Here is a 26,354-nt window from a genome sequence, read left to right as displayed (position 1 = left end):
CAATCATTGTTACCGACAACCGTGTGAATTATTTGTTCGGTTCGTGGGACGTTGCTACTCCACCAACGATGGCCAGTGTCCGTACTCAGCTGAGATTTTTTTTTTTTTTTGCAAACGTGAATTTCCGTTAGGTGCGTGTGTATGCTTTACAACCGCATGATTGGAGAACTGCTGATACTACTGCCTACCTACGCACGTTGGCGATTTCATTCATGAGCGACGAGACTGGACGTGCCACCAGCGCCGTCGAATCGAACAACCTCGGGGGGCGCGGCACGCACGGGCCGGTGGCGGTGGGCGTCGCTCGTCCAAACAAACATGCAAAAGGGAAAAGAGCCCGCGACCTGCGATGCGAGTCGCGCACGTTTCGCAGGCGAGGGCCACACGTTGTTTAGCGACGGCGACCGGCGCCTACGTTCGTTGAGGAGCGGCCGAGCGGGCCGTGGGGTTCCGCGGTTCGTTCGCCTCCGCGTTTGCCTGTGTGGCTCGGCAGCGCGCACGTCGTCCGCCCACCGCTGCGGCGCCCGTGCCGTCCGCCGTACCAGTGTGCCCACAGCCCAGTGGGCGGAACGGAGCCGGGCCCGGGGCCTGGGGGCGCCGGATGGCGACCCGCGCGATAAATGCCGCGCCGGTCCGAGCCTCACACCTCGCTCTCGTACCGCCGCAGGCCACTACTTTGCCGGCGGTCCTCCTTTTCCAATTTCTCCCTTTCTTTCCCTGCCTGTTCTTTTTTGGCTCGCGGCCGGGCGAACCACCTGCGCGGCTGCGCCACGAGTGGCCCCTGCCATGTCATCGCGGTACGCGGGCCCCACCCCGCCACATTGGCGGCACGGGTGTACGGGACGACGAGGCCCAGATGAGATGAGGAGCGGAAATCGGCACTTTGGTGTGGTGGTGTGATTCGCCACGCTCTGGCAACAATAATTTTATCCTCTACTACATAAATGATGATAGTGATATGGACGCATCACAGAAATAAAATATTTTTTGGGGCAGCAAAGATCCACTGGTGTTTTGGATGCTAGCGCAGGCGCGGAATCCATCTCATATATTTTGGTGCGGGTAGACGTGCTGGTGTGCTTATGAGGACATGACGAGATTCTTAGAAGATCTCCGCTTTCTGTACCTTCGGTTGGCGCTGACACCAAATGAACCAGACATAAATCCTTTCTCCGCCTCTACCAGATATACGGTGCCCCGACGTCAAAATTTTTGCTTCAGAGTTAACGTGGTAATCGCGTGGGTTACAACTGTTCCTACTGCTAGCCAATATGCTATCATCACCGGTGTTGTCCCTCCACATATCACTACCGATAACACACTCCTCGACCTTCTACTCCCTTGCCTCCCTTGTTTTCATCTTTGTCGTGATCCTGTCACTGTCCTCCTTCACTTTTTTTTAAAGGACGGCAAAAACTTTATCGCAAGTTTACCGTCCTTCTTCTAACTACTCCATTTTGTGACTTTCCGTTGATGGCCCCATCTAATTGCCATCCTTCGCCACCGGTGGTCGATGCAGGCCATCTAGCGTTTCGCCCAATGGCCACCTCATCTACCAATCCAACCACCCCCGTCACCTTTTTTTCTAATGTTGGTAGCCCACATTAAGCCCCACTAGCCTAAAACCTCGAAACTCATACCCTCCATACTACCATTCGCCATTAACTGGTTCTTCAGGGGGCGTTTGTTTCCTCACAAAAATCTTGTGTACTATTGTCGAGTAAGGATTTAATGTTGTCGCTGTGTTTGGATATTTGGCTATCTTTTCTCGTTTTTTTTTGCTAGCAAGAATTACCGGCCTTCCACCTTGCTACCAAATGGTGAACCAGAATATCTCTCCGAGCTCATCAAGTTTCTTGGAACCTATGATGGTAAGTGTTGGGTTCATAAATCCGGGGTCCCTCATGGACCTGCTTCCCAACAAAAGCTCGGCCCAGCAGATGTTGTTGCGAACGACGCGCAACTCCTGGGCCGGCCCAAATACCTAACGACAGGCCAGAAGGGCGATCCAATCTCCGACCGGAAGGCCTAGGCAGGAGAAACGGCGCCCGCTTCTGCCAAGGAGGAACGACGCTCGCTTCTGACTCTGACCCGCTTCTCCGACCGGAAGGCCTGGCCGACGCCGCTTCAGACTCCGACCCGCGTCTCTGACCGGGGACGCACCGAACCTCTGCTTACAGCTCTTCTCCGACTGGCGCAGTCAGAGCTGACTGGGACCAACCGACCGGGGACGCCCGCTCGGTGAGGACCCAGGAAACGGACGGAGCAAGTAAGGCAGGGCGCTCAAGTCAACCGCAAAACCAAGGACCGTACCTTGTACACCTGTAGGACAGTACCGACATGACATGTCTGAAGGGTGCCCTGCAACCTTCCAGGCATGTCCGAACCCAAGCAGTGTTGTGGGCGTCGACGTTTTGCCCTACAGTGTTATAGGCGCCATCAATTCCCATACCAGGTGAACACGGTAAAACCCTCCACATGCCTCTAGGCATCAACAGTGTTGTGGGCGCCGTCATGTGCCATACATGGTGAATGCGGTAAAACCTCCCACACGCGTCTGGCACAAAACAATGTTGTGGGCGCCTACAATCATCTTGTACCCGACGGCGTGGGCAGCAAGACTTAGTAGACGTACTCTCTCTCTTGTAAGGCCGTCCCCTTCATCTATAAAAGGGGATGCGCTCTCTCCCAATACGACATCGGACACACACAACTCCAGGGACTCGAACGATTCGAACAACCAACGATCAATTCACCCTCTGCTAGCTTTAGACGCTCTAAAGCTACACAGAGCAACCGCTCGAATACTTAGCGCGTGTAGGAGCTCCCGTCACTCTCGACCCTTCAGTCCGGAGTCTGACCGGACCTCTTGCATCCCCATCTTTCTCCCTCTAGTTTGTAACCTCACGGCAAACTTCGAGCACCTGGGCTCAGAAATAAAGTCACCGACCGACTCAAACTGGACGTAGGGCACGTTGCCTAAACCAGTATAAACCATGTGTCATTGAGTGCTAGGCCACATCCGATCACAACGTATGGCAAAACTACAAATATTTACGTGTTGATCACTTTCTGCACCGACAGTAAGGTAAAGTAATCTTACCCTGGGAACCAAACGTCTCCTCGGTTTTCGACCAAATCATCAAGATTTTATGCAAACGAAGGATACGAGGTGTGTGAAAAATACTCTCTCCATTCCATAAAAAGAGTTGTTACGGGATTTGTGCTGGTCATTTTTTTGTTTGACTAAGTTTATAGAAAATATCAACAACATTTATATCTCTAAATAAATTTATTATAAGAATATATTTAACAGTTTATCTAACGATACTAATTATGTGCTAAAAATATTAATATTTTCTTATATGTATTTGGTTAAATTTTAAAATGTCTGACTTTCCAGGAAGTGAGGATGACACTTTCTATGGGACAAAGAGTAATCATCTTTGGAGAAAAAAACAGATGTGTATAAATCAGTTCGATATGTTGCGCACTGTTACTGCCAGGCATAGTTGGTGACCGTCAAAGAAAATAACTGCGGTGAACTTAATCAACCAATACCATACATCTCTACAACTAAAATATTGATAAGAGAATCGTTGATAGCATGCGAAACGAATCGTCGCTCGCCCTCGCTTCCCTTCGTGCGAAACAAAGACCGAGCCTGGTCTTCCGCCCTGCCCTCGCGGCCTTGCTCGCGCGCATGCTCACCGCCCGCTCCACGGATGGACCCGGCCTGGTCTCCGCTCCCCGATGCGCGCCTCGCCGCCGCCGTCTCCGCACTCAGAGACACCGCGGACGCCGTTCTCTGACTCCATGTCCCTCACGGGGGCTGCGCCCACGAGCATCAGTGCCCCTCGCGGCTGCCTACGTGGATGCTGGGATGGAAGGGAAGGACCGCCGAGGCGTGCGACCAGCCCAGGACGTCGGTAGCGATCCGAGCTGATTTCGTTTTCAATTCCGATTTTCATTCAGACTTGCTTGCCATGGAAAACGTGGCTGTGCGGAGGGAATTTGGCGACGCTGCGTCAGGCGCAGAGGGAGGGAAGCACAAACTGAACTTGAAGCGGCGCGCGGCGTGTTGGTGCGGGCGGCGCTGCGTCGGACACGGAGGGAGGAAAGCAGAGCCGAACTTGGAGCGGCACGACGCCGGCGTGTGCGTACGGCGACGCAGCGTACTTGCGGATCTGTGTCGGACACGGATGGAGGGAAGGCGAACTCGGAGCGGCGTGCGGCATGTGGGTGCGGTGCAACTAGGCCAGATCCGGTCGGCGCTCGGTCGGAGGCATCGTAGCTGAGGCGGAGAAGGTCGACCAGAAAGGGAAGAAGGCCGGCGGCGGCGGCGTCGTTCCATGCGGTGGTGCGGTGACCGGTCAGCACCTGCTCGAAAGCTAGCTTCGGCCATGGCTCAGAATGCTCTCTGTATCCGTTGCTGCAGCTGAACTCGACCTTGCGCTCCCCGTGCGGTGGGCAGGCCCGATGGCTCAACGAGCCCGCTATGTCCGAGCTGCGCCTCCGCTGCGTTTGGCGGGGTTGCGGGTAGGCGCGGACGCAGAGGTGTCGCTGCTGGGAAGACGGATACATACAGATGCGGCTACGACTGCCGATCGCGGATAAGGAGCCGTCGGAAGTCGCGAGCGGCCATGGTCGCCGTCGGTGATCACGGAGGAGCAGCCGAGGGTCGCGCGCGGCCGCGGCTGCCGCTACCGAGACATGCGCGGAGGCGCCTAGGAGGGCAGGCAAGGGCGGCGTGGTGGTACGATAATGGCATGTGGCCGCGACGACGGCGCTTCCACGCCATGTGCGAGAACGGGAGGTGCGAGGCTGATACGCGTGTGTGGTTCTGTGTGCGTTGGTGATAAGGTAGAGAGAGAGAAAAAAGATAGAGAAAAAGGGTATTTGGAAGGTACCGGAAGCTTTATCTCCTATAACTAAAAAGAACAAAGTGTGGATATTTTTTAGCGCGACATTTATTTTGGTTCGTCCGTCTGCCCACGCCTGCGATCCCACGACATCTCCTTGATTGAATATTGCCTGTTATGTGATAGAGGAATCACGGTAAAATAGGTAGTAGAAAATTATTGTGCTATCCATATACACATTGCATGTTTGCATGCACCAACATACATGGCAACGAGCAAAAGGAAAGAGAATTAACACAGAAAGAAAGAGAATTAAGACAAAAGGAACCTATTTGCATTTCTGAGAACTGTCGGTGTTTCGCACCGAGGGATCCTCAACTAACCAGTGAATTTGTTCTGCGTGTTCCTCATCCCGGATGGTGATGCAAAGAGACACAAGGTTTATACTTGTCGGATACCGTGAAAAGGGGTACCCTAAGCAGAAACCAAAAAAGAAACGGCTCAGACCCTAAACAAAAACTAGCAAGACAAACGGGGTCTCAGCCAAAAATCTCCGATTCGCCCGAGGCCCCCTCGCCGAGGACGCTTCACCCGAGGCCCCCTCGCCAAGGCCTCAGAAGAAGTATCGATTCTCCGACTCGCCCGAGGCCCCCTCGCCGCTGGCCTCGGGCGACCCCCCACCGAAGGCCTCGGCCGACCCCTTCTCTCGTCGCAGGCCTCGGCTGGGCCACCGATCCTCCGTCTCGCGCGAGGCGGGCACGGGAGCACTCCGCTGCCTCTTCCTCCTCCCGTCCCTCTGACAAAACGTCGTGTCGCTTTAACTCAGCCAACTGCTGCCCCTGACATCAGCCGCATGCTCGGCACAGTACAGCAGAACGACTGACGGGACAGGAGGCAGGACTGGGCAGGGGTTACCCGCCACTGTGCTAACCACCATTCACATGCTTCACGCCCGTACCTCACTGTGCTGCCAACTCCCGCTCCGAAAACAACGCAGCATGGGGAGCCACGTCTGGGCTACTGTGGCCTCGGAATCAGTAACCAGGACCTATAATTCTCTCCAGGGCCTCGGCAGTCTGCTGTGGGGGCTCGGCAGCCTGAGGATCCATGTCCGTCAGGCCCCCCGCGATGGCTCGGCCTCGGCACTTGCAGAGTCGCAGCCCCCTACGACGTCATCACACGATGACCTGCACGTCGCCCGTACTGGGCAGGGGTTACCCGCCACTGTGCCAACCACTATGCGCGTGGGTGACGCCCATGCCTCACTGTGCTGCCAGCTCCTGCTCCGAGAACAACGCGGCGTGGGGAGCCCCGTCTGGGCTACTGTGGCCTCGGAACCAGTACCCAGGACTAATAATTCCCTTCAGAGCCCCGGCAGTTAGCCTCAGGGGCTCGGCAGCCTGAGGATCCATGCCCGTCGGCCCCCCCCCCCCCCCCCCCCCCCCGCGATGGCTCGGCCTCGGCATCCGCAGAGCCACGGCCCCCCACGACGCCGTCACGCGATGACCAGCACGTCGTCCGCCATGCCCTGCGTCAAGCTGTACGGGAGCCTCACTATGCCCAAAACCAAGTACGACAGGCGCATCACTTCTGCATGACAAGGACGGGGGCACTCCATCGACCATGCCACGAACAGTGGCCGGCTACGGGGCTCGAACACGCCACCTCTATTAATAAAGCGTTAGGTAGCAATATGTGTACGGCCCAGTTTCTCCCTTAGAGTATAAAAGGGAGGGATTGGGGCCATTTCTAGGGGAGGAACGGGCAGAAAAGACGAACACACCGATAGAACTACACACTTCTACGCTGTTTGAGAACAACGTCTCAAACAGCCCGCACCACCCTCGCCGAGACCTGGGGCTAACCCCCTCTCTCACCTAGCTTGTAACCCCCTACTACGAGCACTTCGGTGCAAGGAATACAAGATCGATCTCTCAGACTGGACGTAGGGCCTCGATTGCCCGAACCAGTATAAACCTTGTGTCTCTTTGCATCACCATCCGGGATTAGGGGCACGCAGCACAAATTCACTCGTTGGTTGAGGGACCCCCGGTTCCGAAACACCGACAGTTGGCGCGCCAGGTAGGGGCCTCTGCGTGTCAGCTTCGTCATCCTAGCAAGTTCCGGATGGCAGACCACATTCGACCATTGCGTCTCGGCACCATAGTTTGGTTCGGCAGCCTAGAGTTCATGTCTCTAGGGCATGAGTACGACATGGTGCTCCTCACTCCTCGAACCCCACCGTCCGACGACGAAGTCGCGCCCTGGCAGCCCAGGCGCAGGCGGCGCCCGGGCGGCCGCTCTCGCCACGCTCGCCAGGCACGGCGCGAGCAAGGCCACCCCGACGCTACGCGAGCCCGGGGCGGCACGCCACTCCCCACCGATATCCTACGACCAGCTGTTGGTACGGGGTCCCTGGCTGGGGACCCGTCTGACCTGAGCCTGGACAAAGGAAAATCGCCGGGGGCTTACGGCGATGCCCAGTCGTCTAACCCCGCTCCGCCACTCCCTGAAGAGCCGACCCCGGCGGGGCAGAATCTGGAGACGGCCCCATCCCCATACCCCTTTGGGTTGAGAAATGCCGCCACCTCTTATGCCTACGCTTACGCTGCCGCTCACGAGCACCCCTCGGAACGCCGCCAGCGCTTCGCTCTCGACCTGAGCACCCACTCCGACCCCTCGGACGAGGACGAGGCGTGGCCCGGGGTGGATTTCTCCGAACTCCACAACCCTGGGGCTTTGCGCCAGTTCTTGGCCGCAAGCGACTACTGCCTCGGCTATTCCGACTCCGACGACGAAGGGACTTATGATCCATCCCGTGAGTGCTTCCACGTCGGGCTCGGGATGCCAACGGCGGGCGAAGAGGAAGAAAGGACAGGCAACCATTCACCGCCCCGGGCGGGGGCGGGTGATGCCACACCTCCGCGTCTCGTAGCCCCGGCAGCACGGAACGAGAATCCCGTTCGCGGGGGGCATCGTCGCCCAGACCTGGAGCAGCTCCGCGAGCTTCAGGCCAAGGTCGAACAGGACCGACTCCTTCTGCAACAGCTCCGGGATACTCTCGAGCAGGAGCAGCGAGGGCGCGGCGAGGGCGGAGGAGCCCGAGGGAGGGCCCGCGACGTCCATCACCGCATCAACGACAACGAGGGGGGAGAGCCACCCCCGATCTTTAACCGCGCTAGCCAGAATGTCGCAGCTGCTGCGATGCTGGTCCGAGCAATGCCCGAGCCCTCCACCACCGAAGGGCGACGGGTCCGTGGAGAGCTCCGTGACCTCCTCGAGACCGCAGCAGTGCAGCAGGCCGAGAGTTCCGCCTCCCGCCGGCGCGGAGGCACTTCGGAGCAACCCACAGCGCAACCTCGAGGGGGTCAGGATGCCTCGGTCCGTCCCGAGGCCGCTCGCGCACCAACGGTCGACAGGGCCTCCTCGGTGCGCGACCGACTTAGGGACCAACGCGAGGCACAGGGCAACCACGAAGTAGTTGGCAGGCGACGGCGCCACGACGACGGAGCCGCCCGAGGCTACCACCCACACCGAGGCGGCCGCTACGACAGTGGAGAGGACCGCAGTCCTTCCCCTGAGCCGCCAGGACCTCGTGTCTTCAGCAGGGCCATCCGCGTTGCTCCTTTCCCCGCCCGGTTCCGACAGCCGGCCAACCTCGCAAAGTACAGCGGCGAGACCAACCCGGAACTTTGGCTCACCGATTATCGCCTGGCCTGCCAACTGGGTGGCGCGGGCGATGATCTGCTCATCATCCGCAATCTCCCTTTGCTCTTGACGGACTCGGCGCGAGCCTGGCTTGAGCATCTCCCCCCCTCGCAAATCCACGACTGGCGCGACTTGGTTAGGATCTTCGTCGGGAACTTCCAGGGCACTTACGTGTGCCTTGGGAATTCCTGGGATCTTAAGAGCTACCGCCAGAAGCCGGACGAGTCTCTCCGAGACTTCATCCGGCGCTTCTCCAAACAGTGCACCGAGCTACCCAGCGTCGGTGACTCGGAGATCGTTCAGGCTTTCCTCTCCGGCACCACTTGTCGGGACTTGGTCCGAGAGCTAGGACGCAACATCCCGCGCTCTGCCGCCGCGCTCCTCGACATCGCCACCAACTTCGCCTCGGGCGAAGAGGCGGTGGGGGCCATCTTCCCCAACAACAACAACGCCAAGGGGAAGCAGAAGGACGAGGCCCCCGAGGCCTCGCCCACCCGCGTCCCTAAGAGAAAGAAGAAGGGTCGCCCGGGGAAGCAGGAGGTCCTCGAGGCCGTTCACGTCGCCACAATAGATCGCAGGAGTCCCCGAGGCCCCCGCGGCCCCGGGCTATTTGACGACATGCTAAAAAAGCCCTGTCCTTACCATCAAGGCCCGGTGAAGCACGCCCTCGAGGAGTGCACCATGCTCCGGCGTTACTACGCCAGGCTTGGGCTCCCCGACGACGATGAGGCCAGGAAAAGGGGCGCCGGCGAAAGGAACGGTGATAAAGATGATGGGTTTCCCGAGGTACGCAACGCCTTCATGATCTTTGGCGGACCCTCGGCATGCCTCACGGCGCGCCAGCGAAAGAGGGAACGCCGGGAGGTCTTCTCGGTCAGGGTAGCCACCCCCCGGTACCTCGATTGGTCTCGGGAAGCAATCACCTTTGACCGGGATGACCACCCCGATTACGTTCCAAACCCCGGGCAGTACCCGCTTGTCGTCGACCCGATCGTCGGCAACACCCGGCTCACCAAAGTACTCATGGACGGAGGCAGCGGCCTCAACATCCTCTACGCCAACACTCTGGAGCTCCTGGAGCTCGACCAATCACGGCTTCGAGGTGGTTCCGCGCCCTTCCACGGCGTCGTGCCAGGGAAGCGCACACGACCCCTCGGACGCATTGACTTGCCCGTCTGCTTTGGCACTCAATCCAACTACCGTAAGGAGGTCCTCACCTTCGAGGTAGTTGAATTCAAGGGGGCTTACCACGCCATCTTGGGGCGCCCGTGCTACGCCAAGTTCATGGCGATCCCCAACTACACCTACCTCAAGCTCAAGATGCCAGGCCCCAACGGCGTCATCACCGTCGAGTCCACATACGAACATGCATACGACTGCGACGTCGAGTGCATCGAGTACGCCGAGGCCATCGTGGAGGCCGAGACCCTCATCGCCGATCTCGACCAGCTTGGTAGCAAGGTTCCCGACGCCAAGCGGCGCACCGGGACCTTCGAACCCGCGGAGGCCGTCAAGTTCGTCCCAGTCGATCCCACCGTCCCCGACGGTCGGGGACTGAAGATCAGCGCCACCCTCGACAGCAAATAGGAGGCCGTGCTCGTCGACTTTCTCCGTGCGAACGTCGACATGTTCGCATGGAGTCCCTCGGACATGCCAGGCATACCAAGGGAGGTCGCCGAGCATGCCTTAGATATTCGGCCAGGCTCCAGGCCGGCAAAGCAGCGCCTGCGCCGGTTTGACGAGGAGAAGCGCAGGGCCATCGGCGAAGAAGTACAGAAGCTCGTGGCAGCCGGGTTCATCAAGGAAGTATCCCATCCAGAGTGGTTGGCTAACCCTGTACTAGTCAGGAAGAAAAGTGGCAAGTGGAGGATGTGCGTGGACTACACTGGTCTAAATAAAGCATGCCCGAAAGTCCCGTTCCCACTACCCCGAATTGACCAAATCGTCGACTCCACGGCAGGATGCGAAACCCTCTCCTTCCTTGATGCGTATTCCGGTTACCACCAAATCAAGATGAAAGAGTCCGACCAGCTCGTGACTTCTTTCATCACCCCATTCGGCATGTACTGCTACATAACCATGCCGTTCGGCCTCAGAAACGCAGGGGCTACTTACCAACGGTGCATGATCTAAGTCTTTGGCGAACATATCGGACGAACCATTGAGGCCTACGTGGATGACATCGTGGTCAAGTCCAGTAAGGCCGGCGATCTCGTCGGCGACCTGGAGGTTGCCTTCACATGTCTCAGAAAGAAGGGCATCAAGCTCAACCCCGAGAAGTGTGTCTTCGGGGTTCCCCGAGGCATGCTCTTGGGATTCATAGTCTCGGAACGTGGGATCGAGGCCAACCCGGAGAAGGTCTCGGCCGTGACCAACATGGGCCCGATCCGAGACCTCAAAGGCGTGCAGAGGGTCATGGGATGCCTTGCGGCCCTGAGCCGTTTCATCTCGCGCCTTGGCGAAAAAGGCCTGCCCCTGTACCGCCTCTTGAGAAAGTCCGAGCGCTTTTCTTGGACCGCCGGGGCCGAAGAAGCCCTCGCCAGGCTCAAAGCGCTGCTCGCTAACCCCCCCGTCCTGGTTCCGCCCACCGAGGGCGAACACCTCTTACTCTACGTCGCCGCGACGACCCAAGTGGTCAGCGCGGCCGTAGTCGTCGAGAGGCAGGAGAAGGGACACGCTCTGCCCGTCCAGCGACCTGTCTACTTCATCAGCGAAGTGCTCTCCGAGACTAAGACACGTTACCCCCACATCCAGAAGTTGGTTTACGCCATAGTCTTGGCCCGACGCAAACTGCGTCACTACTTCGAGTCCCACCCGGTAACTGTGGTGTCGTCTTTTCCCCTGGGAGAGATAATCCAAAACCGGGAGGCCTCGGGTAGAATAGCCAAATGGGCTGTCGAACTCATGGGGGAGACCTTGTCTTTCGCGCCTCGGAAAGCGATCAAATCGCAGGTCCTGGCTGACTTTGTAGCCGAGTGGACCGACACACAGCTGCCACCCGTTCAAATCCCATCAGAATGCTGGACCATGTACTTCGACGGGTCTCTGATGAAGACTGGGGCTGGCGCGGGCCTGCTCCTAGTCTCGCCTCTCGGAATACACATGCGCTACATGATCCGGCTTCACTTCGCCGCCTCCAACAACGTCACCGAATACGAGGCCCTCGTCAACGGCCTGCAAATCGCCATCGAACTTGGAGTACGACGTCTCGACGTACGTGGTGATTCGCAACTCGTCGTCGATCAGGTGATGAAAGAGTCAAGCTACCATGACCCCAAAATGCAGGCATACTGCGCGATGGTACGTCGTCTGGAGAACAAGTTCGACGGTCTCGAACTCAACCACGTCGCACGAAAGTTCAACGAGGCCGCGGACGAACTGGCAAAGATGGCGTCGGCACAAACCCCGGCCCCTCCGAACGTCTTCGCCAGAGACATCCACAAGCCATCCGTCGACTACGCCTCGGCGACGGAAGAGGACCCATCGGCCGAGCCCACCGCAGGGCCCGAGGCCCCCTCTGCCGCCGAGACCCCGTCAGCCGAGCCCGAGGCCATGGCGATTGACGCAGAGCCTCCCAAGGCCGACCAAGGAATGGACTGGCGAGTCCCTCTCCTTGATCGCCTCGTCCGAGGAGAGCTTCCTGCTGACAGAACCGAAGCCCGACGGCTTGCGCGACGCGCCAAGACTTACGTCCTCTGCGACGGCGAGTTATATAGGCGCAGCCCATCTGGTATTCTCCAACGATGCATCACCACCGAGGCTGGCCAATCCTTACTTCGGGACTTACACGCGGGAGTCTGCGGGCACCACGCGGCGCCTCGGACGCTCGTGGGTAACACCTTCCGCCAAGGTTTCTATTGGCCAACAGCGGTGGCCGACGCCACAAAGCTAGTACGCACCTGCGAGGGATGCCAGTACTATGCTCGACAGACGCACCTCCCGGCCCAAGCCCTCCAAACCATCCCCATCACATGGCCATTCGCTGTGTGGGGACTGGACATGGTTGGGCCTCTGCAGAAGGCACCCGGGGGCTATACCCATCTGCTGGTAGCTATCGACAAATTCTCCAAATGGATCGAGGCTCGTCCGATCGCTCAGATCAAATCCGAGCAAGCGGTGCTGTTCTTTACGGATATCATCCACAGGTTCGGGGTTCCTAACACCATCATCACTGACAATGGGACACAATTCACCGGTCGCAAGTTCCTAACGTTCTGCGACGACCACCACATCCGGGTGGCCTGGTCGGCCGTAGGGCACCCAAGGACGAATGGCCAAGTAGAACGTGCCAACGGCATGATCCTACAAGGCCTTAAGCCAAGAATATTCAACCAGTTGAAGAAGTTTGGCAAGAAATGGCTTGCCGAACTCCCGTCAGTCATCTGGAGCCTAAGAAATACCCCAAGCCGAGCCACGGGATTCACACCGTTCTTCCTGGTCTATGGAGCCGAGGCCATCCTCCCCACTGACTTAGAATATGGCTCCCCGAGGCTACAGGCGTACAACGAACAAAGCAACCGCACTGCCCGCGAAGACGCCCTTGACCAACTGGAGGAAGCCCGAGACGTCGCGCTGCTACACTCAGCCAGGTACCAACAAGCCCTACGACGCTACCAAGCCCGGCGCATCCAAAACCGGGACCTGAAAGTGGGCGACCTGGTGCTGAGACTGAGGCAGAGCAACAAGGGCCGCCACAAGCTGACCCCACCCTGGGATGGGCCGTATATCGTCGCTCAAGTGCTGAAGCCCGGGACCTACAAGTTAGCCAACGAGAAGGGCGAAATCTTCACCAACGCTTGGAACATAGAACAGCTACGTCGTTTCTACCCTTAAATTTCCAAACGTTGTTTACATTGTTTCTCGAAATATAATAAAGAAGCGTTCTTTAGTTGTTATAATCTTTCGAGGAACCCCCTTATAGACAAATCGATTGTATAGAACCTAAGGACCGAAAGATCGTCTCAAAGGCGAAAAGGCCGGCCGAGCCGTGAGAACGGATTATGCCTCTGGGCTACGGCAGCTCCCTCACCACCGTTTCGCCCAAAGGACAGCTTAGGTTCCGAGGAAGTTCTTTGCAGAGAGGTTGCCTATCGATAGGGGCTCGACGTCACTATAACGCAATAAGGGAGACTCGGCTCTGCCTCTGCAAAGTCGAGCCTCCCTCGGGGGCTAAAAAGGGGGAACCCCCCTAAGTCCCGGACACCATTTCTCAACCGTTTTCCGAAAATTTCCACGCCAAACTCTCTCGCGCTCCGACGGGACCTTCGCAAGAAACCCAGAGACCAAAAGCTTGTCTGGAGGCCAAAGGGCCGGCCGAGTCATGAGAACGGCCCACGCCTCTGGGCTACGGCAGCTCCCTCGCCACCCTTCGCCGAAGGACGGCTTAGGTTCCGAGGGATTTCTTCGCGATCGAGACAGAGGGCACAGACTTAGAAATAGAATGGAAAACGGTTAAGAAACACACATACGCAAATACTTTAAGGGCCTCGACGGCCACAAAAAAACGTCACGATTCGGCAACTAACTCAATCCGGTTACATGGCCCCTTTTGGCCCAGGTCAAAGCTCAAGGATCGGCGGCTGGCGCGGGAGGGACCACCTCTTCTTCGAACAGCTTGGCCAACGCAGTGCCAGGCGCCTCGGCCGCCTCCAACAGCCTCACGACCTCTGCATCAGCCTCCTCGTCATCTTCTGGCAACACATAGCCGTCGCTGACGGCCTCGAGGTTGATGGCATAGTGCGAGGAGACGACGGCCAGGGCACGCTTGACACCCGTGTGCAACGCCCCTCGGAGTCTCTCGCGGACGTAGCCGCTCAACGCAATCAGGCGGCTCCCAAGGGAGCTAGCTGATTGGACCTCCTCGACGTCTAGAGCCTCATAGGCGGACCGGACAGCGCTGCGCAGCGCCTCGTGCTCCCGGACCTCGACATCCAGCGCCGCTTGCGCCGCGACGGAGGCCTTAGCCGCCTGGGAGGCTTCTTTCCCCAGATCTACGCCGCAACAAGGGGTCAGGAGTCAAGCGCGAACCAGGACAAAAAGAGCAAATGGAGCGAGGAACATGGTTCAGCGGAACTTACCCTCGGCCTTGCTCTTCCAGGCTGAGACCTCGACCCGAGAGGCCTCGGCCGCCTTGGCAGCCTCTGCCAGGGCGACTTTCGTCGCCTGATGCTCGCTCTGCTCCGCACCCAGCTGCCCGGCTGTGACCTTAGCAGAGGCCGTCGCTTCTTGGGCCCAAAGCCTGAAGGAGTCTCGCTCCTCCTCCAGTTCCTTGATCTTGGCCACTAGAGGGGCGGACTGCTCCTTAACCGCGGCCAACTCCGCCTGAATATCAGCACAACGAAGGCGGAGGTCCTCCACTTCCGCACTCCGTGCCGACAATAGCCCCTGGGCATCGGCAAGCAGGCCCTTTTGGCGCCGGAGCTGGTCCCAGATATCCCTCTCATTTCGCAGGAACACCGACTTCCCAAGGGATCGGGTCTCGAGCTCCTAAGGAGGCAAAACAAAAAACACACGTCAAACACTGCGTGGGGGCTCGGAGAAAAAACAACGCGGCACGAGAGGGGAAAAGTACTTACCCGCGTGACACCGGGCAAGTCCTGACCCATAATAGTCATCGCTGTCTGCAGCGACCGCACTGCCAGTTGGCGGTACTGCTCGAGGGTACCCCAAAGCCCCCCCTCTGCGGTATCTTCAAGGGCGAACACGGGCTCCCCCTCGGGGTCAGCCCGGTTCCGCTAGAAAACACACGGGAAGTTCCACCCGCGAGGCTCGGGCTGTAGTCGGACAAGAGCCGAACTCCCCTCGGCGGGATCCGGGACTGGTTGCTCCGCGGTACTGGCCACCTCGACGTCCGCCGCCTCCTTCCCTCGGGAGGAATCATCAGACGAGATTGTCTGAACCAGGGGCGGCGCCAAAATTTGCCCCATCTTCACCTCCATCGCCTCGGTCTCGACGGACCCGGGGGCTCTGACCTCCACCATCTCTACCTCGATGGCCCCGGCGTCCACCGCCCTGACGTCGGAGGTCTCGGGGGCTCCGGCCTCGCCCTCAATGGCCTCGGCAATAGCAGACGCCCCAGCCTCCTTTTCCTGGGCAGCCGCCTCCTCCGAAACGGCCTCGACCGACGCCGCGCCGCGTCGCACGCCAGCCTGCGCCTCCGCTGCCTGATGGGCGGAGGAGCTAACGTTCACCTTGAGCGCCTTACGGGGCGCCAAGGGAGGATCTTCCACCAGAAGCGTCTGGCTGGAAGAAAGGACACTCCCAAGGTCAGCATGCAACCAAGGGGCGAACAAGAAGTACTACGGACTCCACCAGAAAAGACGCTTACCGCGAACGGGGGTGCAACCGCTTCGACACCGCCTGCCTCCTCTGCAACGGCGGCGGTGGTGGCAGCAGCGCGGCCTCGGTATCCACCAGCGCCAGCTGGCCTCCGTCGGACCCCGGCACCTCCTCGACCCTTTGCGGAGATAATGGGGTCGCCCCCACCGTCACCCGCTCCACCTCCATCGTCGAACCCATCGGGCCGACAGCACGCTCCTCCGACACCCGCGCCTCGGGTGTGTCGGCCTCGGCCCCGGGACGGGCCGCCACTGGCCCCGGGACGCCTCCTCCTCCTCCTAGGGGCGTCAGGCTCCTTGCCGGCGCCCCGGGAACCATCTCCCTGATGTCGGGGAGGTGTTCCAGGCAGGCCGTCCCCACCTCGCGCCCGCCGCCGTCGCTCGAAGAATCCGACACCGACGACGAGGGAGACGGCTCCAAAGGGAGACCGTCGAGCCTCTGGCGCCGGCGACGGGCGTCCAGCTTTTCGCGCGCGAGGATCTTCTTCGTGCGCTTTGCCTCCTGGGCATCTTTCTTCTTCTTCTCCTCCTCGGCACGCGCCCTGTTCACGGATCACCGCCGGGCGTCCTCGGGAACGGGCGGCGGGGAGCCTCGCACGTCTCTTATCCCCTGTGAGAACGACGAAGTAAGACAACAGACCAAAAAGGCGAAAAACAAGAAGGCCGCGAAAGCCTCGACAACATCCAACTTACCAGCGAGACATACCCCTGCGACGGGCGCATCGGGAACGGCGTCAAGTCATCGAGCCTCGGCTTCCCGTCTACCGCCTCTCTCACCCGACGCAGGGTCTCGTCGTCGGTAAGAGCGAAGGCGGACATCTTGACACCGGCGATCGAATCACCCGGGGTCATCTCGAACAGCCGCCGCCGCCGGGCCATCAGAGGCAACACCCTCCGGCGGTGAAAAGCCGCCACAACCACGGCCGCCGAAAGGCCGTGGTCACGCAGCTTCCCCAAGGCCCTCAAGAGCGGTTCCAGCCTAGGCTGATCGGCCTTGACGACGCCGTATCCCCATTTTTCCGGTTGACTCTCTACAACCCGCCCGGTATAAGGGGGAAGTCCTCCGCCGTCGTTGCGGAGGTAGAACCAGCCGTCATACCAACGACGGTTGGACGTTGACAGCTGGGCCGGGATGTAGAGGGACTGCCGGTCTTGGCGCACGTGAAGGGTGCAACCGCCGGCCCTCTGCGCCTTCCGAGCCCCCCTCGTCCCCCCCGGCTTGGAGGTGAACGTCGCTCGGAACAAATGGAGCCACAACTCCCAGTGGGGAGCGATCCCCAGGTACCCCTCACAGACGGCGACGAAGATGGCCGCCTGCGCGATGGAGTTGGGGCTGAAATTGTGCAGCTCCACGCCATAGTAGTGCGGGAGTGCCCGCATGAAGCTATCCGCCGGCGACCCGAAGCCTCGCTCATGGAAGACGACGAAGCTCACCACGTAACCGTCGCGTGGCCTCGGCTCCGACTCGTCCCCCGGAGCAATCCACTCCGGCTCGTCGGGGTCGGTGATCGGGCGAAGAAGACCGGTCTCCACGAGCGACTGCAGCTTCTCCTCGGTGACGTCGGACCGCTCCCAGGGATCCGCCGGGAGGATGACGGGACCACCAGCCATTGCGCGGCGGAGGACACTGCTACGGCGGTAATCTCTCTCCCTCTCTCTTTCGATCTCTCGCCCTCGCCCTTCTCTTCCCCGGCGCTCTATGCTCTCAGCAACGGCACGGAGGCAGCAAAAGCAAACGCGGAAAAGGTAAGGAGGGAGAGGGCGAGGCTGTTTGCGTATTTATGCAGGGACGAGTCGAAACCGCCGGGTGACGAAATCGGGGAAGTTTCCCCCAGAAAATCTGGCGCGGTTATCCAGATCCGGTCTTACCGCCCACTCCCTCCTCATTAATTGCGCGTGCAGTTACGTCCCGTCGACTGACGCCACGTCGCGCCCAACCGCAGCAGCAGCAGGCGCCGTTTCACCTCCCCGAAAAAGCTGCCTCAAAAGGCGCGCCTGCCGTTGCTAACCGTGGGGAGAGAGGTAACCTCCACCCGATTCCTTTCAGGCAAAGGAACTGGGCACCAAGCCCGTTATGGTCCAGGGGTTCGAAGGCTGGGCCCCCAGGGGTTTCGACAGCCGCCCCAGGGCAAAAGAGTCAGGGACGACTACGGGCGAGCCTATACGAGGCCGAGGCCCAAGCAAGCAAAACGCTTGGGACGCCCTGTGTCGTGTCCGAGACCGGCAGGGAGGTCTCTGAATGGGATCCCACCGTAGGGAGGCACCGAGCCACCGAGGCCCAGCGAACGGCCCCGGCACCCACTAGAGAAACCCTCCGGTACTCTTGGAGCGCGTCTCCGGACCGCTAGCCGACCCCCAGCGAACGGGGTACGGGCCTCCACTCGGACTTACCCGATAACAGCTCACCGGAAATGCCGTCGCTCGCGCCCACCGAGGGTAGCGTGGCATCTTCCACCCCTCCTTCCGAGCGAAAAGGAAGCGCGAGGGTTGAACGAAAAGTCAGGAGAATCCCTGACGGCCCTCTTGCTCCGTGCAGAGGCTAAGGGACTCTTCCTGCAAAACATTGCCGAGGCCCAGCGACTTGGGCTCGCACACGAGGGGGCTCGGCAATACAAACCCTCCTTCCGAGCGAAAAGGAAGCGCGAGGGTCGTTCAACAAGCCGGAAGAACTCCTGACGGTCCTCTCGCTCCGTGCAGAGGATAGGGAGTTCCTTCCGCAAAAGACGCCGAGACCCCGCGACCTAGGATCGCACCCGAGGGGGCCTCGGCCGACAGACCCTCACGCGCGAGGGGCGAATCAAAGCCAGGGGGACCTCTGACCGCTCTCTCGCTCCGTGCGAGAGACTCGGGGGCTCCTCCTGCAACTTTGCCGAGACCCAGCGGCTCAGGCTCGCACACGAGTGGGCTCGGCAAACAGCCCCCGTCCGAACGAAAAGGACGTGAGGGAGACGGACAAATAAGCCGGGAAGACCCCTGACCGCCCTCTCGCTCCGTGCGGAGGCTCGGGGGCTCTTCCTGCACCCGAGATAAAGACAAGCGAACCAAGCCCGTTACGGTCCAGGGGTTCGAAGGCTGGGCCCCCAGGGGTTTCGACAGCCGCCCCAGGGCAAAAGAGTCAGGGACGACTACGGGCGAGCCTATACGAGGCCGAGGCCCAAGCAAGTGAAATGCTTGGGACGCCCTGTGTCGTGTCCGAGACCGGCAGGGAGGTCTCTGAATGGGATCCCACCGTAGGGAGGCACCGAGCCACCGAGGCCCAGCGAACGGCCTCGGCACCCACTAGAGAAACCCTCCGGTACTCTTGGAGCGCGTCTCCGGACCGCTAGCCGACCCCCAGCGAACGGGGTACGGGCCTCCACTCGGACTTACCCGATAACAGCTCACCGGAAATGCCGTCGCTCGCGCCCACCGAGGGTAGCGTGGCATCTTCCACCCCTCCTTCCGAGCGAAAAGGAAGCACGAGGGTCAAACAAAAAGTCAGGAGAATCCCTGACGGCCCTCTTGCTCCGCGCAGAGGCTAAGGGACTCTTCCTGCAAAACATTGCCGAGGCCCAGCGACTTGGGCTCGCACACGAGGGGGCTCGGCAATACAAACCCTCCTTCCGAGCGAAAAGGAAGCGCGAGGGTCGTACAAAAAGCCGGGTGAACCCCTGACGGCCCTCTCGGTCCAGGCGGAGGCTAAGGGGCTCTTCCCGCAGCGTCGTCGAGGCCCTGCGATCCGAACTCGCACCCATGGGCCCGGCAAACACAATGTAAACTCCTCACTCGAAAGAGAAAAAAGCCCCTGGAAAAGTGAAATCACTCCTCCAGGGCCTCGGGGGCTACACCCGGCGGGTGCGCTCGCGCGCACCCACCGAAACCTCGAGTACGAAAACACCATCCCGACAGGAACTATCAAGGGCCGATTCTCGTCAGAACCTCAGGGGGAGTGCCTCCACTCCCCCCTCGGCTCGGGGGCTACTGTCGGATACCGTGAAAAGGGGTACCCTAAGCAGAAACCAAAAAAAGAAACGGCTCAGACCCTAAACAAAAACTAGCAAGACAAACGGGGTCTCAGCCAAAAATCTCCGATTCGCCCGAGGCCCCCTCGCCGAGGCCGCTTCACCCGAGGCCCCCTCGCCAAGGCCTCAGAAGAAGTATCGATTCTCCGACTCGCCCGAGGCCCCCTCGCCGCTGGCCTCGGGCGACCCCCCACCGAAGGCCTCGGCCGACCCCTTCTCTCGTCGCAGGCCTCGGCTGGGCCACCGATCCTCCGTCTCGCGCGAGGCGGGCACGGGAGCACTCCGCTGCCTCTTCCTCCTCCCGTCCCTCTGACAAAACGTCGTGTCGCTTTAACTCAGCCAACTGCTGTCCCTGACATCAGCCGCATGCTCGGCACAGTACAGCAGAATGACTGACGGGACAGGAGGCAGGACTGGGCAGGGGTTACCCGCCACTGTGCTAACCACCATGCACATGCTTCACGCCCGTACCTCACTGTGCTGCCAACTCCCGCTCCGAAAACAACGCAGCATGGGGAGCCACGTCTGGGCTACTGTGGCCTCGGAATCAGTAACCAGGACCTATAATTCTCTCCAGGGCCTCGGCAGTCTGCTGCGGGGGCTCGGCAGCCTGAGGATCCATGTCCGTCAGGCCCCCCGCGATGGCTCGGCCTCGGCACTTGCAGAGTCGCAGCCCCCTACGACGTCATCACACGATGACCTGCACGTCGCCCGTACTGGGCAGGGGTTACCCGCCACTGTGCCAACCACTATGCGCGTGGGTGACGCCCATGCCTCACTGTGCTGCCAGCTCCTGCTCCGAGAACAACGCGGCGTGGGGAGCCCCGTCTGGGCTACTGTGGCATCGGAACCAGTACCCAGGACCAATAATTCCCTTCAGAGCCCCGGCAGTTAGCCTCAGGGGCTCGGCAGCCTGAGGATCCATGCCCGTCGGGCCCCCCCCCCGCGATGGCTCGGCCTCGGCATCCGCAGAGCCACGACCCCCCACGACGCCGTCACGCGATGACCAGCACGTCGTCCGCCATGCCCTGCGTCAAGCTGTACGGGAGCCTCACTATGCCCAAAACCAAGTACGACAGGCGCATCACTTCTGCATGACAAGGACGGGGGCACTCCATCGACCATGCCACGAACAGTGGCCGGCTACAGGGCTCGAACACGCCACCTCTATTAATAAAGCATTAGGTAGCAATATGTGTACGGCCCAGTTTCTCCCTTAGAGTATAAAAGGGAGGGATTGGGGCCATTTCTAGGGGAGGAACGGGCAGAAAAGACGAACACACCGATAGAACTACACACTTCTACGCTGTTTGAGAACAACGTCTCAAACAGCCCGCACCACCCTCACCGAGACCTGGGGCTAACCCCCTCTCTCACCTAGCTTGTAACCCCCTACTACGAGCACTTTGGTGCAAGGAATACAAGATCGATCTCTCAGACTGGACGTAGGGCCTCGATTGCCCGAACCAGTATAAACCTTGTGTCTCTTTGCATCACCATCCGGGATTAGGGGCACGCAGCACAAATTCACTCGTTGGTTGAGGGACCCCCGGTTCCGAAACACCGACAATACTGGTTCAGGCAATCGATGCCCTACGTCCAGTCTGAGAGATCGATCTTGTATTCCTTGCACCGAAGTGCTCGTAGTAGGGGGTTACAAGCTAGGTGAGAGAGGGAGCTAGTCCCAGGTCTTGGCAAGGTGTCGTGTGGGCCGCTTGAGACGTTGCTCTCAGGTGGCTGGGATGTGTGCGTGTGTTACAATGTGTTACCGGGTCTCCCCCCCCCCCAAAACGGCCCAAGTCCTCTCCTTTTATAGCCTGAAGGGAGGACAAGAACGGTACATGAGCTAACTATACGGTGTCGTGTGAACAGAGGCGGCGCGTTCGGGCCCTGTAGCCTGTTCCTGTGGCGGCGTGGTCGTCGGAGTGGCCCGTCCTTGGAGCACTGGGGCGGCATGGTCGTCCCATCCGATGCTGTGCGTCGTGGGAGCCCCGGGACTGTCTCGGAGTGGGTGCGGCGGTGAACGTGCAAGCCACTGTGGACGGACTGTGCACGAGGCCGAGACTTGGTCGGTGCCGAGGCTGCGCCGTAGTGGAAGGGTCTCGGTAGGCATGAACCTCAAGATAGCCGAGACCTTGGTGTACAGTGCTAAGGCCTCGAGTGGGTGGCTGATCGTGGGCACAGCGTTAGGACACAGTGGCCGGTAATCCCCGCCGTACCCTTCCAGACGGTATGGCGCTGATCGTGGACACAGCGTTATGACACAGTGGCCGGTAATCCCCGCTGTGCCCTGTCCTGGCCGGTATGGCGCTGATGCGACCTCGGGTCCCATCGGTCATTCTGTGGCATTGAGCCATCGCTCGGCTGAGATTGCGGGAGTGGTTGAAGCATTAATGAGACATGACGCGCTGTCTGGAGGGTCGGTCGAGGCGGGGGGCGACGGGCTGCGGACGAGCCAGGCTCGAGCGACACGGAGAATGAGGCCTCGCGCGAGACGGAGATCGGATTCCTTGCCGAGGCATGCCGCGAGAGGCCTCGCGCGATACGGAGAATGCACCCCCTGCCGAGGCCTTCCATGGCGGGCCTCGCGCTAGGCGGAATTCGCGTCAGGGTGCCGAGACCTCCTGTGCGAGGCTCGAGGTCAAGGCGGGGGGCCTGGTGGGCTCGGTCGTTGCGGGTGAGGGGCCCACGGCTTACCTTCTAGCTTTATTTTTTGATGGGACTTTAGCGACCCTTTTGATTGTTCGCTCGGGGTACCCCGTTCTAAGATACCCGACAGTAGCCCTCGAGCCTCTGGGGGAGTGCGTGCACTCTCCCTGAGGGTTTGCCTAGGCTTGGTTCATACCCGCTCCCGTAGGAATTGGGTTTTGTATCTTGAGGTTGCGGTGGATGCGCGCGAGCACACCCGCCGGGTGTAGCCCCCGAGGCCCTGGAGGAGTGGAGTTACTCCTCCAGGGGCTTTTTATTTTCGTGTTTGAATGAGTAGTTCTTACTGCATTTGCCGAGCCCCTAAGCGCAAGTTCGGGTTGCGGGGGTCTCGGCGAGGCTGTAGGAAAAAGCCCTCTAGCCTCCGCACGGAGCGAGAGGTTTGTCAGGGGCCCCCTGACTTTGGGTATGACCCTCACGCTTCCTTTCGCTCGGAAGGAGGGGTGGAATGTGCCAGGCTACCCTCGATGGGCATGAGCGTGGACACTTCCGGTGAGCTGTTATCGGGTAGTCCGAGTGGAGGCCCGAGCCCCGTTCGCTAGGGGACGGCTAGCGGTCTAGAGATGCACTCCAAAAGTACCAGAGGGTTTCTCTAGTGGGTGCCGAGGCCGTTCGCTGGGCCTCGGTGGCTCGGTGCCTCCCTACGGTGAGATCCCATTTGGATACTTCCCTGCCGGTCTCGGACACGACTTAGGACGCCCCAAGCGACTATTCGCTCGGGCTTGGGCCATTCGTAGGCTCGCCCCGAAGTCGTCCCTGACTCTGTTGCCCTGGGGCGGCTGTCGAAACCTCTTGGAGGCCCAGCCTTCGAACCCCTGGACCGTAACAGGCTCGGTGCCCTTTATCGTGTTTTGTAATGAAACCTCTAGCATGGGCTTGGACCGTTTGTCTTGGTCTTCGGGTGCAAGAGGAGCCCCCGAGCCTCTGCCTAGAGCAAGAGGGCTGTTGGGGGTCCCCTGACTTTTTCATCCGACCCTCACATGTCCTTTTCGTTCGGACGGAGGGTTTGTTTGCCGAGCCTATTCTGGTCTCGGCAAGGTTGCAGGAAGAGCCCCTAGCCTCTGCGCGGAGCGAGAGGGCCGTCGGGAGTTCCCCTGACTTTTTATATGCCCCTCACGCGTGAGGGTTTGTTTGCCGAGGCCCCTTTTGGGCGCGAGCTCGAGAGTTGGGGTGTCAGCGTATTTGCAAGAAGAGCCCCCTAGCCTCTGCATAGGGTGAGAGGGCCGTCAGGAGCTCCCTGTCTTTTTGTGCGACCCTCACGCTTCCTTTTCGCTCGGAAAGAGGGGTGGAATGTGCCTCGCTACCCTCGGTGGGCACGAGCGGTGGCACTTCTGGTGAGCTGTTATCGGGTAGTCCGAGTGGAGGCCCGAACCCCGTTCGCTAGGGGATGGCTAGTGGTCCAGAGACACACTCCAAGAGTACCAGAGGATGTCTCTAGTGGGTGCTGAGGTCGTTCGCTGGGCCTTGGTGGCTCGGTGCCTCCCTACGGTGGGATCCCATTCGGAGACTTTCCTCTGGTCTCGGACACAACTTTGGGCGTCCCAAGTGTTTCGCTTGCTTGGGCCTCGGCCCCGTATGGGCTCGCCCGCGGTCGTCCCTGACTCTGTTATCCTGGGGCGGCTGTCGAAACCCTTTGGGGCCCAGCCTTCGAACCCCTGGATCGTAATAGGTTCAGAGCCCGGTTCCTTCATACGAAAGGAATAGGCCGTAGGGAATATCTTCCCTATTGGCTCGGCACGGGCGGCGCGCCTTTTGAGGTGGTTTCATGGGGAGTCGAAACAACGCCTGCTGCCATAGTGGCCGAGCGTGGCGTGGTGGATGCGACGTAACTGTCCTTGCATTTAATGCGGGAGACGTGGGCGCGTGGGCCGATGAAATCGGCTCGTGGTTAACCGCGCCGGATCGGGGGGAAAACCTCCCCGATTTCATCGCCCGTTCGTTTCGCCTCCTCCCTGCATAAATACCCGAAGAGTCTTGCCCCTCCTCGTCTTACCTTGCCTGCATTAGCACCGCCTCTGTCGAGCCGTCGCTAGAGCAGCGGGTGCCGGGAAGAAGAGGAGAGAAGAGCGAGCCTAGGGAGAAAGCAAGAAAAAAGCGAGAGCGTGGGAGAGAGAGAAAAAACTCACCGCCGCACCCGATTCCTCCATCGCACCCATGGCCGGTGACATCGTCATTGTCGAGGCGGACCCCTGGGACCCGTCGGACATCACCGAGGAGACGCTTCAGTCGCTTGTCGACGGTGGACTCCTTCGCCCGGTGACAGATCCCGCCAGGCCAGAGTGGATTGCTCCGTACGGCGAGCCAGAGCCGAGGCCTCACGATGGCTACGTCGTGAGCTTCGTCTCCTTCCACGAGCGTGGCCTCGACGTCCTGGCGGACCGGTTCATGCGGGCGCTCCCGCACTACTACGGCGTGGAGCTCCACAACTTCAATCCCAACTCCATCGCTCAGGCGGCTATCTTTGTTGCCGTCTGCGAGGGGTATTTGGGGATTGCTCCCCATTGGGAGTTGTGGCTCCACCTATTCCGGGTGGGGCACACTACCAAGCTGACGGGTACGTCGGGTAAGAGGAAGGCGACGAGGGCCGGCGGCTGCACTCTCCAGGTGCGCCAGGACCGCCAGCACCTCTACATCTCAGCCCAGCTCATGTCCTCCAACCGACGGTGGTACACGAGCTGGTTCTACCTTCGTAACGATGATGGAGGACTTCCCCCTTACACTGGGCGGATTGTGGGGAGCTACTCGGAGAGATGGAAGTGGGGCGTCCTGAAGGACGACCAGCCCAAGCTAGAGCCGCTCCTGGAGGGGCTGGCGAGGCTGCAGGGCCATGGCCTCACCGTGGCTGTGGTTGTGGCCGCCTTCCACCGCCGGAGGGTGCTGCCGCTGATGGCTCGGTGGCGGCGGCTATTTGAGATGAGGCCAGGTGAACCCATGGAGGGCATCCGGATGTTCTCCTCCGCCCTCTCCGACGAGGAAATTCTTCGTCGGGTGGGGGAGATGGTAGAGGCAAAGTTGAAGGGCGGCAACTTGACCCCCTTCGCGATGCGACCGTCGCGGGGGTTCCTTTCGCTGGTAAGTCATGTGCCGCTATAGCCTCTGAGCCTCCTCAGTCTCCCCTTACCCCTTGTTATCTTATGCGCGTTTGTCGTTCCTTTAGGGGATGAGGGACGTGCGCTCCTCTCCGCCGCCCATTCCCGAGGATGCGGGGCGGCGGGCGATCAACCGCGCTTACGCCAATGCGCAGAAGAGGCGAAAGGACGCCAAGGCGGCGAAGCGCACGAAGCACATCCTTGCGCGCGAGGAGCTAGATAAGCGCCGCCGTCAACAGCGGAAGGATGGTCTCCCGTTGGAGGAATCCCCGTCGACATCGTTGTCGACGGAGGCCTCGGACGGGAACGACGAGGGCGAGGGAGGGCGAGGTCCCCTGGACCACCTTCCTGACGTCGTGGAGGTGGCGCCCGGGGTGTCGGCAAGCAGCCCGGCACCCCCGGGAGGGGGAGGAGAAGCGGACCCGGGGCCGGCGATTGCCCGCTCCAGGGCCGAGGCCGACACGCCCGAGGCGTGGGCGTTGGGCAAACGCGCCGTCAGCCCGGTGGGCTCGGTGGCCGTGGTGGAGCGAGTGGCGGTGGAGACGACGCCACCGCTCCCGCAGAGGACCGAAGGGGCGCCGGGGTCCATTGAGGACCGACCGGCGCCGATGGATACGGAGGCGACGCCTCTGCCGCCGCCTCCGCCGTTGT

The 26,354-nt window shown here is 60.3% G+C and overlaps 2 protein-coding genes across 2 annotated transcripts; one reads left to right on the top strand and one right to left on the bottom strand.

Moving 5' to 3' along the window:
- The first annotated feature begins 11,849 nt into the window (after positions 1-11,849).
- On the top strand, positions 11,850-13,215 carry LOC136464631 (uncharacterized). The gene is made up of 3 exons (XM_066463588.1): positions 11,850-12,571; positions 12,758-12,997; positions 13,125-13,215. The coding sequence occupies exons 1-3, from the start codon at positions 11,850-11,852 to the stop codon at positions 13,213-13,215; spliced, it is 1,053 nt and encodes a 350-aa protein (XP_066319685.1).
- Positions 13,216-14,437: 1,222 nt separating this feature from the next.
- LOC136464623 (uncharacterized) lies at positions 14,438-16,338 on the bottom strand. The gene is made up of 3 exons (XM_066463578.1): positions 15,898-16,338; positions 15,644-15,812; positions 14,438-14,560 (listed from the first exon to the last, which is right to left on the bottom strand). The coding sequence occupies exons 1-3, from the start codon at positions 16,224-16,226 to the stop codon at positions 14,438-14,440; spliced, it is 621 nt and encodes a 206-aa protein (XP_066319675.1). The 5' UTR covers positions 16,227-16,338.
- Between the last annotated feature and the right edge of the window lie 10,016 nt (positions 16,339-26,354).

This window comes from Miscanthus floridulus, chromosome 1, assembly GCF_019320115.1.
Source record: "Miscanthus floridulus cultivar M001 chromosome 1, ASM1932011v1, whole genome shotgun sequence".
NCBI classification, from domain to species: Eukaryota; Viridiplantae; Streptophyta; class Magnoliopsida; order Poales; family Poaceae; genus Miscanthus; species Miscanthus floridulus.
The sequence above is the reverse complement of the archived record's forward strand: the minus strand, read 5'-3'. Positions and strand labels throughout refer to the sequence as shown.